Below are 14,007 nucleotides of genomic sequence, written 5' to 3' on the forward strand. Positions count from 1 at the left end.
GACTTGCTTCTCCAGCTGGAAAGCTCTTCAGGTATCCTTATAGCTCTTGCCCCCACTTCCTTTAGGTGTTTGCTCAAGTATCACCTTCATGACTATAAATAAAATTGAAACCTCTTTTACCCCTTTACTCCTCCTCTGCCTTATTTTTCTCTATGGTATTTACTGCCACATAATATCTACATATTTTATTTATATGCTTTTCTGTTTTTACTTCTACTAGAAATAAGTCCTTTCATCTGTTTTACTTACTACTGTATTTCCACCATCTGCAGTAATGTTTGGCATGTGATAGGTGTTCAGTAAACTTTCCTTGCATGAATGAAAAAATTTGTTTGAAAAGAAAACAAGAAAGAAAAATCCAGAATGTGCTTTTATATAGCTTTATTTTGTTTGACAAGGTAAATAACATAACACTGATGATAAACTTCACACATTTTTGGTCAACCTCTACTAAGTCCTAAAAGAGGGGAAATAAAATTTTAAGTAAATAAGAAGAATCAATTAGTTGCTGCTAAGTACTTTAGAAAACATTTTATGAGATGATTTTAAGTATTAGACTTTACCTTTTTATCCAGTCTTTAATATAGTACACTATGTTGAGCATAGTTAACTCCTCTGAGAGTTTCTCGGAGGATATTAAATATCCTAGATATAATACTGCCTGTCCATAATGACTAGTAAATCCTAATAGGCTTTTATCAGAATAACAGGCCATAATTCACACAGAGTAAACAATTAAGCTGTTGACCTTTTTTTATTAAAAGTTATATGTACCCTTTTTCCTCTAGAAAAAAATTTTAATTCAGTATTAAAATTGATATTCAAAAATTTAGGAAATGATTTTTAAAAATATTTCTAAAATGAATGTATCTTATGCCTGGAGACTAAAAGATCTCAGAACAGAGTAGAGTTAGCAGCTCTGAGGGGAAATTGTAATTTTATTCTACCCTTTTTTCACATTGGTAAGTGTAAGATTTGGGGCAATAGGTGATTGATCCAAGATTGCAGCATTCAACCTCAATTACTACTTGTGGAGTTACAGTGAATCTTTGTTCAATACTAAATGACTGCTGCAAATTGTGTTTTTCTGGTTGTTTTGGTATGTTTTTCCCTAATATTTGTACTTTTCTTAGAGAATAGAGAAATAAATTTTTGAGTCACATAACTTCCCCCATGCCTAAAACTCAAACTGTATCCTATGCAAATCTTGAATTTTGAATCCTATTGATTTTAGGAATTAGGTGCACTATCTGGCATAAGAATCCAAATATAATCAGTATTCTTTAAAATTCATAGATTTTGTTTATTTAAACAACTCCTATAAGTCTAAGAGAAGAAAATCGATTTATTTTTTTAATATAGTAGTTATTACGCTAAAATATCTTTTATAGCTACAAAAGCCTTACTGGACTATTTGTTTTCCTGTTTGGCAGAACTCTATTTGGTGGTGGGGGGGGGGGGGCGGAATAAAACTTCTTCATTTGATTGTCGAGAACTCATAGTCTCGACTAGTTCATTACATTAATAAAATATTCGCTTATCACACATTCTGCAAATAATATCAAAAAATACTGTCTGAAGAAATAAGGAAAGCTGTGAGGAAGGATTTTAAATTATGACAAATAAGTAGCTATTAGTGATTACAAAATAATCTGTTTGATTCCTTACACAAATTCTAATTCTCAGTATAATTATCTTGGATCAGGGCAGGAATGAGAAAACATTAACAAATGTCTTGTGCCTTGTCATATGTCCATTGCTTAAAATACAAAATAATTAAATATTAACAGTAATCCCTCTTCAGTGGAATCAATGGGGCAATGATATCTTTATTTGGTTGAGGAAGTGTTGGCAGGTTAAAAAATTTCTAGAACCACTGACAAAATTTTATTTTGTTTTATTTTTATTTTTTTTATTTTTATTTTTTCACTGACAAAATTTTAAAGTATGGTTTGTTTTTTGGTTACTCTTTTTTTTCAGTTAGGGTCTTTGAAAGCTGTATTTTGTTATATCTGAGTTAATTAGTGGCCATGAATCTGTGTTTACATAAAGAACATTGCAAGTAGAAATAAGAAATACCAGTTAATCTTTTTTTTTTTTTTTTTAAGAGATACTTAGTAAAAAAGTGAGTTACATATCTTGGTGAGAGTTCAGGTACATGACTATTCTGAGAAAAACATCATTTCATTAAGAACTATCAAGTTTAAAAATCTTAACATGCACAAAAATGTGTGAATTACAAATAATTAGGTGATTTGTGCTTCTGTTTAAACATGTTGGTACCAGTTTATTGTAATATTTTTTTTCTTTGGAAATCATTGTAAAGATGACATTTAGTATTCGAAAACTTACCCATTTTCCTACCACCTCAGAAAATACATGAATTGTCTTGCAGATGATTAATTTTTCATTTATTTCTTTAATATCCTGGTTCTCTGGAGTTGCATTATATGATAGGCTTTACTACTTTTATACTAGAAATGATCCTACCATTCCACAATTTTTTTTAAGATTGAATTTATTCAACTAGTGAATAATATGTTCTTACAAATTAAAACTCTTCCTTGATTCACTTACATATAATATGATAACTAGTATTCACTTCAAAGTACTTGGCAGGATTGCCTGTTATATTGGTTTAAACTCATAGGAAATTAGTTATGCTGTACTTGTTAATTTTATATTGTACTTGCTAAATTTTTACCACATTCTGTACATATGGCATTCCGTGATGAAACCTGTTTCAGTAAGTACTTTTCTTTAGCTTGTAATTTTAGAATAACTTACCCCATGTAGATTTAGTATTTTTCTAACAATCATTTTTTAAAATCTCTCAGTACCACTCATTTAAAAATTAATTATAGGAGATTACCATTTGAGTCATTTATTTTTATCAAAGAAGAAATTCAAGGTTTTTTAACTCATCCTTTCTTCAAACTCTAGAGTTTTGTGTAACATGACCTACAAATACCACTTAATTGAGAATTAACCGATCTTTAATTTTTACTATTTATGTTTAGTTGCTTTTTAATATTAATGGCTATTTACTCTGTAATCTAATGGCAATATACAGGATCATTTGCATCTAATATTTAAGTATTATTAGAATGTTCTCTCTAAAATATTAGCTACTCTTTGAGATTCCATACTAAAGCAATGTGACGCTAAATTTTGCAGACACGGTTGAAATTCTTCAATTACTTAAATGTTTGGATATTTTACCCATGGGATATAGACATGGTGATGGCATTTTATAACACTTGATAACATGTTTTTACTTTGTCCTTGTCTGTTAGTCTCATTTGATAATATAGCCCATTTGGCTAACACAGTTTAAACATGCTTTTTATTTTTAAATTACTAAATAATGGTATGTACTATATATGTCCTTCCTAAAAATTGAAGAGTTCTCTTTACTTAAGGAAAATATTTTTGAGAGAATTATTAAGCCAACAGCTATACTATGGCCACTTAACAAGAATCTATAGTTTTTCATTCTTTTAAAGATAAGTTCCAATCTTATAAAAGTAAAACGATATTAGGTAAAGATCGATATTAAGAAAACATTTTAATTTTTTTAATTCTTTCATTTTATTTCTTTGTTCTTCTGGCTAAGAAAATGTACATTTGGATTGCTTAATGTTTTTGTATGAGAATTCTTAAGCCAGCTGTATACAGGACACTTAAGTAATGCTCTTCAAAAAAAAAAGAAAGAAAGAAAGAAAAGTATTCCTTGGAGTACAATACCATGCTTAAACTTGGAATAGAATAATTTAGGATTTACACCATAGGTAATTTCATTTATTTTACTTCATTGGTAACTGACTAAATGTCAGTTTTGTTATTTTAAAAAAAATATAGAAGTACCACTACATTCTGATCCTAAGAATGAAAAACTATTGTTACTATGAATATATATTCATTAACTGTGCTGTCTTTTCAACTTGCTGCCAGATCAGCCTGCATTGACATTCTTTGCCTTTCTGTGTCTTGTCTATCTTTACTGTTTCCATTAGATCCTCCTACTACTACCACCCTTCAACCTACAATTCAGTGGCATCCCTCAACTGCTGACATCGAGGATCTAGCAACAGAACCAAAAAAATTGCCCTTCCCATTGTCAACTTTGGCAACAATTAAGGATGACACAATTGGCACAATCATTGCTAGTGTAGTGGGTGGGGCTCTCTTCATAGTACTTGTAAGTGTTTTGGCTGGAATATTCTGCTATAGGAGAAGACGGACGTTTCGTGGAGACTACTTTGCCAAGAACTACATTCCACCGTCAGATATGCAGAAAGAATCACAAATAGATGTTCTTCAACAAGATGAGCTTGATTCTTACCCAGACAGTGTGAAAAAAGAAAACAAAAATCCAGTGAACAATCTAATACGGAAAGACTATTTAGAAGAGCCTGAAAAAACGCAGTGGAACAATGTAGAAAATCTCAGTAGGTTTGAAAGACCAATGGATTATTATGAAGATCTAAAAATGGGAATGAAATTCGTCAGCGATGAACATTATGACGACAATGAAGATGACTTAGTTTCACACGTAGATGGTTCGGTAATTTCCAGGAGGGAGTGGTATGTTTAGCAACCACTAAATGTGACTTACCTATGTACAATGTTTCATTCATACTAGTTGATCATTTTCAGATTGTTCATACTTTTTCTTGAGGAAGAATAAGCTTTTTCAACTTGATTTTCAAGCTTACTTTTTATATTCTAATTTGACAAATGAAAATGTAAAATCTGGGTTCAATGTATCTGAGCTGCTTTACAATTTTTTTTCAATGCTGTACTACTGTCTCAAGATTTAAATTTTAATGCAGAGTACTTTATTGGTCTGAGGCACACAGGTAAGAAGAAATGTCAACATTAAATGTATGACTTTTTTGGTACAAAAATTAAAAAGAAAAAAAAAAGGAAACTACCTTGGCATTGTGTATTAAATGTTTACCTAAGACTATAATCTCAAGTATAATGTTTGTTAAACATATACCTCTCAAAATTTATCACCACTAAATGATGCTACATCAAAATTGACTATAAAACTAATTCAAGAAATGTTTATATATATTTTTAGTATACGAAAAAATATTCTGCCTGATGAAACACCTTTCCTTTTCAAACATTATTTTCTAAGTTTCTATACAAATGGAATCTTTACCTCTGCATTTTAATGAGCCTTGCCATAATTACTGTAGAGTGGCTTTTCAAAGATATTTTGTTGCACTAAAACTGTGGTAGTAAACTCAGTGAACATGATGTGTGGAAGAGCATAATTAGCTGGTCAGTATTTTTGTCCAGAATACGTACAAGAGTTATAATAAAAACATGCCTTTTAAACATAATTACTACATTTTTTTCATCTCTGGAGGACAATTCTTAAATGTTGTATGAACATAGATTTTGATATATTAAGTGGCATAGTTTTGTTTGAATGCTTTATGTCCTAAATATAAGAACAATAATGAAAAGATGGTACGCAGTTAAATATAGTTCAGAGAGGGCATTTCAATATATGGTACAATGTGGGTAAACTAGCATTGGAGTACCAGTTTTCAGAAATGAGACATGTCAGCCAAGAATTTATACAAAGAATTTTCTAGCCCATCTTGTTTTAGTTATCTGAGACATTCAGACAGGTAAATATGCAGAAAATTAGAATAAACTTGTAAATTTGGGGTTTAATGAGAAAAATTTGAATTATAGAACCAGTCATTAACACTTACTGATGGATATGGCAAACCATCCCCCTTTTCTTCCTAAATGTATGTATTTGTTTCAAGATTTTTGTTTTTCCAATTAAAACTGGAAACATCATAAGGTTTTTTGTTTTGTTTTTGTTTATTGCATAATTCATTAAGTATATTCTTTCCAAAAATCATGTATCTTTTGAAAAAGAAATGTTATCTAAATCTTCAAATGTGGATCATCTTCTTTGTGAGGTAATTAAATTGCTTCTACGGTGGAGTCCTGTAAAATTGTAATAATGACAACTACTTTGAAGCCCAAAGAATATGTTTTTTCTGTTGATGATTCATTTGAAAAAGGACTGTGTAGAATTGCCTTAGGTGTTTTGCCAGGGAATTGAAGTGGAAGTTAGTAGGAAAATCATAAATAAATTATTTTGTTAATAAAAAGGCAAAGTAGGTACTTTTTTTTTTAAATCCCCCAACCACCCCACTCCTGATGATTCTCCTCAAATCTAAAGGAATGTTTTATAAGGCAAAGTTCTAACATGTTCATAGAATTTTGCAAGTAGTCAAGGCCTTATTCTAAATGATTATAACATAATTTCCTTTCTTTGAACTAGCAGTATTTTGTGGAAGTTAGAAACCTATTTTATTTCTCTTCCCAAACAGTCACACACTTAGTCTAAAACTATAATATCAGCTAAGGATACAGGTAAGCTCACTCATATATTGTTAAAAATATCTGGTTTTAATATAATTAACCACTGATGTACAAATACTAGGAAAACTTTATTGGTAATACCTGTGATTGAAGTGGACTTTATGTTTTAATTTAAATACTCGCACTGAGATGGCCACAAGAAAGATGGATCTAAAATTCTTGCCATGGAAGATGTGAATTGTGGCTTTTTTGTTCACAATTTCATCTTTAGAACAATGGTTTAAAATGCCATATGAATCTAAGCAGAATAATCACTGTATCAATCTCAACTTGAGTGCAATCTGAAAGAAATTAGCAATGTATTTTAAGAACTGCATTTTAAAAATATAAATACTTAGCGATTAAGATCTTCCTTTAATATTGTGGCCATTATGTGTTTAGGGTGGACATTTTTGTTTGTTTTTTTACGGGAGAGGGTGACATGGAAAACTGCAAGTGAGTGTTTGATACATTCTGTATCCTTAAACTAAACCATTTGGCAAACAAAAAGATTAAAAAAATCATAAAAACTGATACTAGTTAAGACTTTCTGAAGCATTGCACTGCTGTTTATTAGAACTTTGTTTACTGTACATAGAGACTTATTTGTGAACATGAATAGTCATTAAACATTTTGTTAAATTAATTTTTTAGTATCAGTGGTATTTACAGCTAATTGATAGGTCGATATGAAAATCCTTTTCTTTTTCTGGAAAAGATGGAAGAATGTTTTACTTTATTTTGACCATTTTTATTTTTGTTTCTTTATTCTTTGAACTGGCTTCTCATTTTTGTTTTCGCTTTCGGGTTTTCTTTCACACTGGTTAAAATATTTCAGTAATGCAGGGATGATGAATGCAATTTTTTTTGCCATTTTTATTAAAATACATTAAAACTTTAATAGGCTAGGGGTTAACCTTAAAAGTGACATTTGAGGAGTACATTATAGTTGAAATATTTAGTATTTTACCATGTGCCTAAAAGGTTTCTATTTGATAAGTCTAAGATTAAAGAAACCATTAAGGTTTTTCAGTAGTAAGTATTGCTTCTGATAGCCATATATAGGAATGTTTTCTAAAGACAACCCTAGCTAAATGTGTAGCAGAAGGGCTTGTAGGAAGTACAATATGAGTGCAAGAATTGAGATAAATATAACAATTTATATGTGAAAACATTTTATTTGAGTTTGATTTTGTTTTTGGTAAATACTAAAGGTATATGAACAAGAAGTTGTGAATGTATGGAAATAATCAGTGTAAAATATAAGAAGGAAGAAATGGTACCCATATTTTTAATTCTAATAGAGGAACGATTTATAGATTTAATTGTCTTTTCTATTCACTTGTTAATTGGAAATGTATCATTCATAAGAAACTCCTTTCTCAAATTTTTGGTGTATTGAGTTTGCATTTAATTTCAATTTGTACCAGTGGTTTTTACTTTTTTTTTTCCACCAAATTATTTATCAGGTGGTAGCCCTAATAGCCATGCAACAAATATTTAAATAAAAGTTTTTAAAAAAATTCTTTAGAGGCATATTTCTATACCAAGCCTGTATCTCTGTATTACCTTCTTTGTCCTCGTTATGTTATTTGCTGGAGCGTGTGTGTACGTGTGTGTGTGTGTGTGTGTGTGTGTGTTGTATGTATAATCTAGTTTCTTATATTTTAAGTAATGAAGTTTTTGTGGGAATTTGAAATTTATTTTATTTCTCTACCCAAACAAGACTATATCAGGTTAAGGATACAGTTAAATAAAGTTTGAGGAGAGAGAGCATCTAAGTTGGTAGGTTAGCCATTACAGAATTTGCTCTCCATAGTCATGAATTACCTGTTTCTCTAGTCTTAGCAGTTAAAACGAATTTTGAATATTTTTGCTGAGAGTGTGTGATTTAAGTTAAATTATGTATATACATTGGCTTTGCATTTGGATGAACACATTTCACAAGATATTTTGTAAGTTGACATTTAGTGTTTTTCACTTATAAACATTGTATTTGTAATGGCTTTCATTATAAATGCCATTGCTTCTAATTGTAACCATCTCCCTGTTTTCTATCTCTGCTGTTTAAAATTATACTTGTTTTCCTAAACTTTAAATTATTTTAAAGCAAGCAGTGGGTTCTTTTGTTTGTTTTTGTTTTAAAATAGCATACATTTTGACTGGATTAAACTTGGTTTTCCTTTTGTTATACCAATGAATATTCAGGCATGAAGTAATCTCTGGAATAGTATACACAGCATAACAACTTTTCTATATTCTAAAAAATGCTTTCTGTTTAATATTTGTTTTCTTCTATTCAGTAAGCTGCAAGGTTTTTTTTCTTTTTGTTTTGTTTGTTACCTATCTACTTTGGGTTGAGTAGTGATAGATTTGCTTACAAAAGCTTTTGCTGTATATATCCTTAGGGGTTATCTTCTTGAACCTTGATGATAGTTATTTTATCAAGTTCATTTCAATTTATGAGGATAAAACTATTCAATTTTGGGTTGTCCTAGTTCATTGATATTTTCTGCTGCTATTCTGGCTGGGTGTTATGGGTGAAGCAGAGTGAAGGTGAATTTAGTAGGATAACTTGAAAATATAATCTTCAAAACTTGAAAGAATAATTCGAGGCCTCATTTCCTTATTTCATATATAATATTTCTGTAGAGACATATCTAATATCACAGTCTCAGTTTTGAGAATTATCTCAGGAAACACCTAGTTTTTTGAAGGGATAGTTTGAGCTAAAAGCCCGAGGTAACTAGATCTAGAAAACTGGCCCCCCTTTAAAAAAATTTATTATGGGTAATTAATACAAAAGTAGTATAGAATAATGACATGAACATTTGTGTACCTGCTTCAGTTATTATCAACTCATGATCAGTCTTGTTCCATTAAATTCTTACCCACATAATCCTTCCTGCCATTAGTTCATCTGTAAATATATCAGCATGCAGCTCTAAAAGAGAAGGAACATTTAGGAAAAGTAACCACAGATTTATCATTACATGAAAAATCAATTCCTTAATATTACATGTCTAGTAAATATTCAAAGTTCTAATCACATTTTTGCAGTTTTAATTAGTATATAAATGTGACCCATATATTGTGATCTCTTTTAATCTATATGTTCTCTGTGAGGCATTTCCCTACTCTTAATTTTTGCCTTGTATTTTATTTGTTGAGGAAATGGCTTCATGTGTGTCCTGCAGTTTCCCAGTTTGGATTGTACTTGTACCTCTGTATTTTCTGTAAATTGTCAGGTCTAAAACTTTCATAAGGTTAAGGCTTAATTTTGAGAGGCAAAATTACTTCTTAAGTGATGGTATCTTCTGTCAGAGGCACATAATACCTGTTTTTCCTTTGATAATAGCAGTCATTAGATGCTCAAAGCCTAGATCTAATCCAGAACCTACTTAATGTCTAGGTGTAGTAACTTTTTTTTTTTTTTACCATGCCATGTGCTTTAATGTCTGAATAATCACATCCAGCTGCTTTTACCTGAACTTTCCTTTCCACCCTTTTCCATATTCAAGGTCCAGCTCAAACTATGTGATTGAATGTGCTTCATATGTTGTTTTTTTAATTTTGTTTTTATACTTTTGATTCAATGATTCAAAGGTTTGATTCCATGTTCAGTGTATTTTGATAATTTGGTTTTTATTTTGATCCTTGGTAACTAAAATGCTACCTTTCAAAAACAAGTAGATTCAAATGGAAGAAGTACATTGTTGGGGACCTTAACAGTTTTCATCCCAAATGCTGTTTTTAGAGCTAGTCTCCTGTTCAGAATGATTGGTTTTTCAATGTTTTTTTTTTTTAATGACAGTAACCCCACCCTCATGTTACCTACAGCTTCAGCACTATGGATTTAGTGTGAGGTTTATCATTAATAAGAGTGAATGTAAATCTTTATTTGGTCTCCTAATGTGTTTTAGTTTTTATGGCTCACTCATTACGTCTGATTATATGTCTGTGGTATTACTTCCCGATGGAACTGATCAAGTTTGTGTATTAAGAGTAAGATACTTGCATTGTCGTTTTGGGGCTTTTGTCATTATTTGTGCCTTCATTATTGATGTTCTCTTCATTCTACCAGTTCTTTGCAGGAATGACATTTACTAGGCATAAATGTTTACTAATCTATAACCTGGATTAGCACTCATACCCCCATTTGGTCTGTGTGTCAGATGTTCACCTGTCATCCAGGGACCCATGTCATGCCTCTTTTACATTCTTGACCTCTAGTTAAATCTAGGGTACTTATTAGTTCACTCAGCTGAGCTCTCACATATCCCAGTAGGCCACAATATGTTGACTGTGCTGAGAGGGAACAACGGAGTGTCTATTTGATTTCATTCTGGAACTGTCCTACTCCACACTGGCCACAGGACTTTTTGGGTGCCTTGTATAGCAAGTGAACTCCTGATATTTGGACTAAGTGGGGCTACCCATGCCAGTCTGTGTATTATATACTAGTACAAAATTTATTTTGTGATTATCACTTATCCTTAAAAAAGGGATAGGATAAATGATCTCTACACTGGAAAAAAATATTTTTATGGATTCTCTATAAAGGACTAGATGTATCAAAAGTTAAGCATTAAAAGGGGCTATTGAAAAAGTGAGATATATTTATGGAGAAAATTGGTAATACGGTGATAGGTATTATAGGGAGCAAATAGAAGTTGAGAAGGTAAGTTTGTAGATAATTGACAACGTGTGAATCATGCAATAACTTCACTGAAGTTTTGGTGAAGGGAATGAAAAAAAATGAAACTTTCAATTAATTGTTAGTACTTAGTGTTTGAATGTAAGTGTGAAAAGGGCCTGTAGATTTCTGTACTCATTTTAAGTGGTTTTAGCAAATTTCTGTATTTTACTATATAGAATAGTATCTTTTTCAAATCTTGTCATGTGAACTAGGTGAACACATGTTTTAATAGCTGTCACATTTTTTATTCATATGTATCAGTAATAAAGACAAACTTAAATTCAGTTTAGTAGTTATATGTACATTTTTTTAAAGTAACGGAATTTCTGTGTATTGTTTCTTTTGGTGTGATGTGTTAACAGATTTTTGAATATGTTTCCCAAAGGCATATGCATGATATCTCTGGTGATGGTCAGTAAGCCTCTGTTATATTGGGGAATACTAATTTTTTGTTTTTGTAGATGAGTTTCCAATATCTGTGGATTAATGCAGCTGTCATGATAATAGGAAGCTGTTCTTTTGAAATACACACATACAAATCTTTGACTATTTTAACATTTTTGTCTTGTTTTCTGCTGATCGTAAGCATATAGTTAAGATTTAGTAAGCTATCTTTTTGGGTGATGGTAATGTTGCTTCACGTCAGTCACTCAGTAAATTAACTGAATGTTTAAAAACGTCAAATTTTTATATTAGACATTTGCTTATTTTTTTTGCTTTCGTGTAATATAGAGTCTGTGTAGATTATGTGGACAGAGATGTGGAGGAGGCAGTGTTGGTACTAAATTCTCAATTTTCATTAAAATTCTTTGACTTGAATGCAAGAAATTTTAGCCCTTCCTTTGCAATTTAGAGTAGTGTTCATCATCTCTTAATACCCTTAAATGTATTCTGCATTTGTTTTTTTTGTCAATTAGTAGAAGAATCAGAAAAGGAATTATGAAGTATATCCCATATATGTATTTAACATAGTCAGTTTATCTATATAGTATATCTGGTTGGTAAATGGATTTATAACCTGGCTTTTCTTTCAGTTGCTCTTTTCGGCACTCATTAGACTGTTGTGATACTAAGAAGAGGTGTACAAAGAAAGGATAAATATGAGTGAAGGATGAATGGAACCAAGGGAAATAAATATGCCCACTTAAGTTAGAAGGCAGAGTTATGGTCTACATGCAGTCAACTAACTCCTAAGTTACAGAGTCCTAGAGCTAGGAATTATAAGACTAATGGGACAAAAGTAGATAAGTAGACCATAACTTAAATGTTTAACAAATAGTATCTATTTGGACTTGAGAATTACTTAAGGATATTAATAATATAGAGAGTTGGGAATTACTTTAGGATATGAAGTCTGTGACTATGTTTTAGTACAAGCACTACCAAATTTAATATCTTTACCAAGATTAGCTGAAAGGTTTTCTTGGAGGTGTGAAGTTTGATGAATGTATAATGAATGATCTGTACATTGAAAATCTTATATTCAAAGAGTAACCTGAGTTTTTAAAAAATAATTTTGGAAGTATTACTATAAATATGGTATTAACTTTGTCCTTATCATCAAGGTAACCCTCAAATTTGAATTCAGTACACTTGGGCAAAAATGATAGGATTGCTTTTTATCCCTTAGCAAAATAAAGATTTCCTATAAAGGAATAGGAATATATTTAGAGTAAGTAGTGTGGAATAAATAGCATACTTGACACATTGGGATTTTTTTTATTTGGTGCCACTGATGATGTGTATGGCCTTGGTCACAAAACCTCAGGCGCCTAACCTTAATAGGTTTCGATTGACCTATTGTTAAAGACAGAATACAAAGCTATAGTTTTTGGTGGGAAAAGTGATAGTGTAGAGTAGAAATTATTCCTAGATCATTCCAGATCTTCAAACACTTACAAGAGCAGAGTAGTATTTGACTGGCTTGGATTTCAGACTTTTCCTCATGTAGCATATTCAAATGGAGATAGTAAGGATTAGAGAAATGAGCAATAATAGGAAGATAAATGAGGCACGTGTTAGGAAATAAGGGGTAAGGTCCTGAATGACTAAGCTGATTACTGATTAAAATAATTGTGTATCTGGGGCCACCTGGGTGGCTCAGTTGGCTCAGGTCTTGATCTCAGGGTTGTGAGTTCAAGCACAACCTCGCATTGGGCTTGAACTCACACACACACACAAATTGTATATCTTACTATTTTTAGATTCTAATCAGTGTTTGAAAGGTTACTGTAGTGGGTTACTTAACATTGGCATAAGTTTCTTAGTCTAGAATGAGACTAATAAAATGACTCCTTATTTAACAAACCGAGGGCTGTTAGTTTGCTAAGGAATTTTATAATTAAGTAAAACCTTGTTTTTTAGCAAACACCTTGCGACTGACATTCTAATAGAAACAAAATTGGAAAGTACTTCTAAATAAGTATTTATATGAAAATACTATGATGGTAAGTTGGCGAAACATACTTCAAAACTGATAGTGCTTTAATTCTCTTTAAATTTGCCATGTCTGGTTCCAGCAACGGTCATTGCAATTATTTAGAAGTTTATATGGAAAAAAAAAAGTTTATATGAAGGTCCACTCAAATAAAAGCTAAGAGTTCTTCATTTCCAAGTACCAGACCAAAAGGAGATTCTAAGTTGAATACTGCAAAAAAACATTTTCTCCCAGTAAGGGCATAAAGGTGGTGGCTTCTAGCCTGCCCCAGTTAACTTTATTTCACTCTTTGTTCTCTATTACTACTTGATCAAATAACCTTAGGCAGAATATTTAACTTTAGAAGTACAGTATTTTCATTTATAAGATATTATCTTAAACATTTATCTTATTGGTTAAAAAGATAAAATTGTGTGTCTGTGTATATATATATTTTTTGAAGATTTTATTTATTCATGAGAGACAGAGA

General features: G+C 31.1%; 1 protein-coding gene across 2 annotated transcripts in view; it reads left to right on the forward strand.

Moving 5' to 3' along the window:
• NECTIN3 (nectin cell adhesion molecule 3) overlaps nt 1-14,007 on the forward strand; it is a 121,125-nt gene that overhangs the window by 56,444 nt on the left and 50,674 nt on the right. Inside the window, exon 6 of one of the 2 annotated variants that reach the window (XM_072722603.1) lies at nt 4,017-7,048. The exons of the other annotated variant lie outside the window; for it this stretch is intronic. Within the exon in view, the coding sequence (XP_072578704.1) occupies nt 4,017-4,597 (581 nt within the window). The 3' untranslated portion in view covers nt 4,598-7,048. Of the gene's footprint in view, nt 1-4,016; nt 7,049-14,007 lie in introns of those variants that run through there. 2 annotated transcript variants of the gene reach the window in all.

This window comes from Vulpes vulpes, chromosome 1 (genome assembly GCF_048418805.1).
Source record: "Vulpes vulpes isolate BD-2025 chromosome 1, VulVul3, whole genome shotgun sequence".
Taxonomy (NCBI): domain Eukaryota; kingdom Metazoa; phylum Chordata; class Mammalia; order Carnivora; family Canidae; genus Vulpes; species Vulpes vulpes.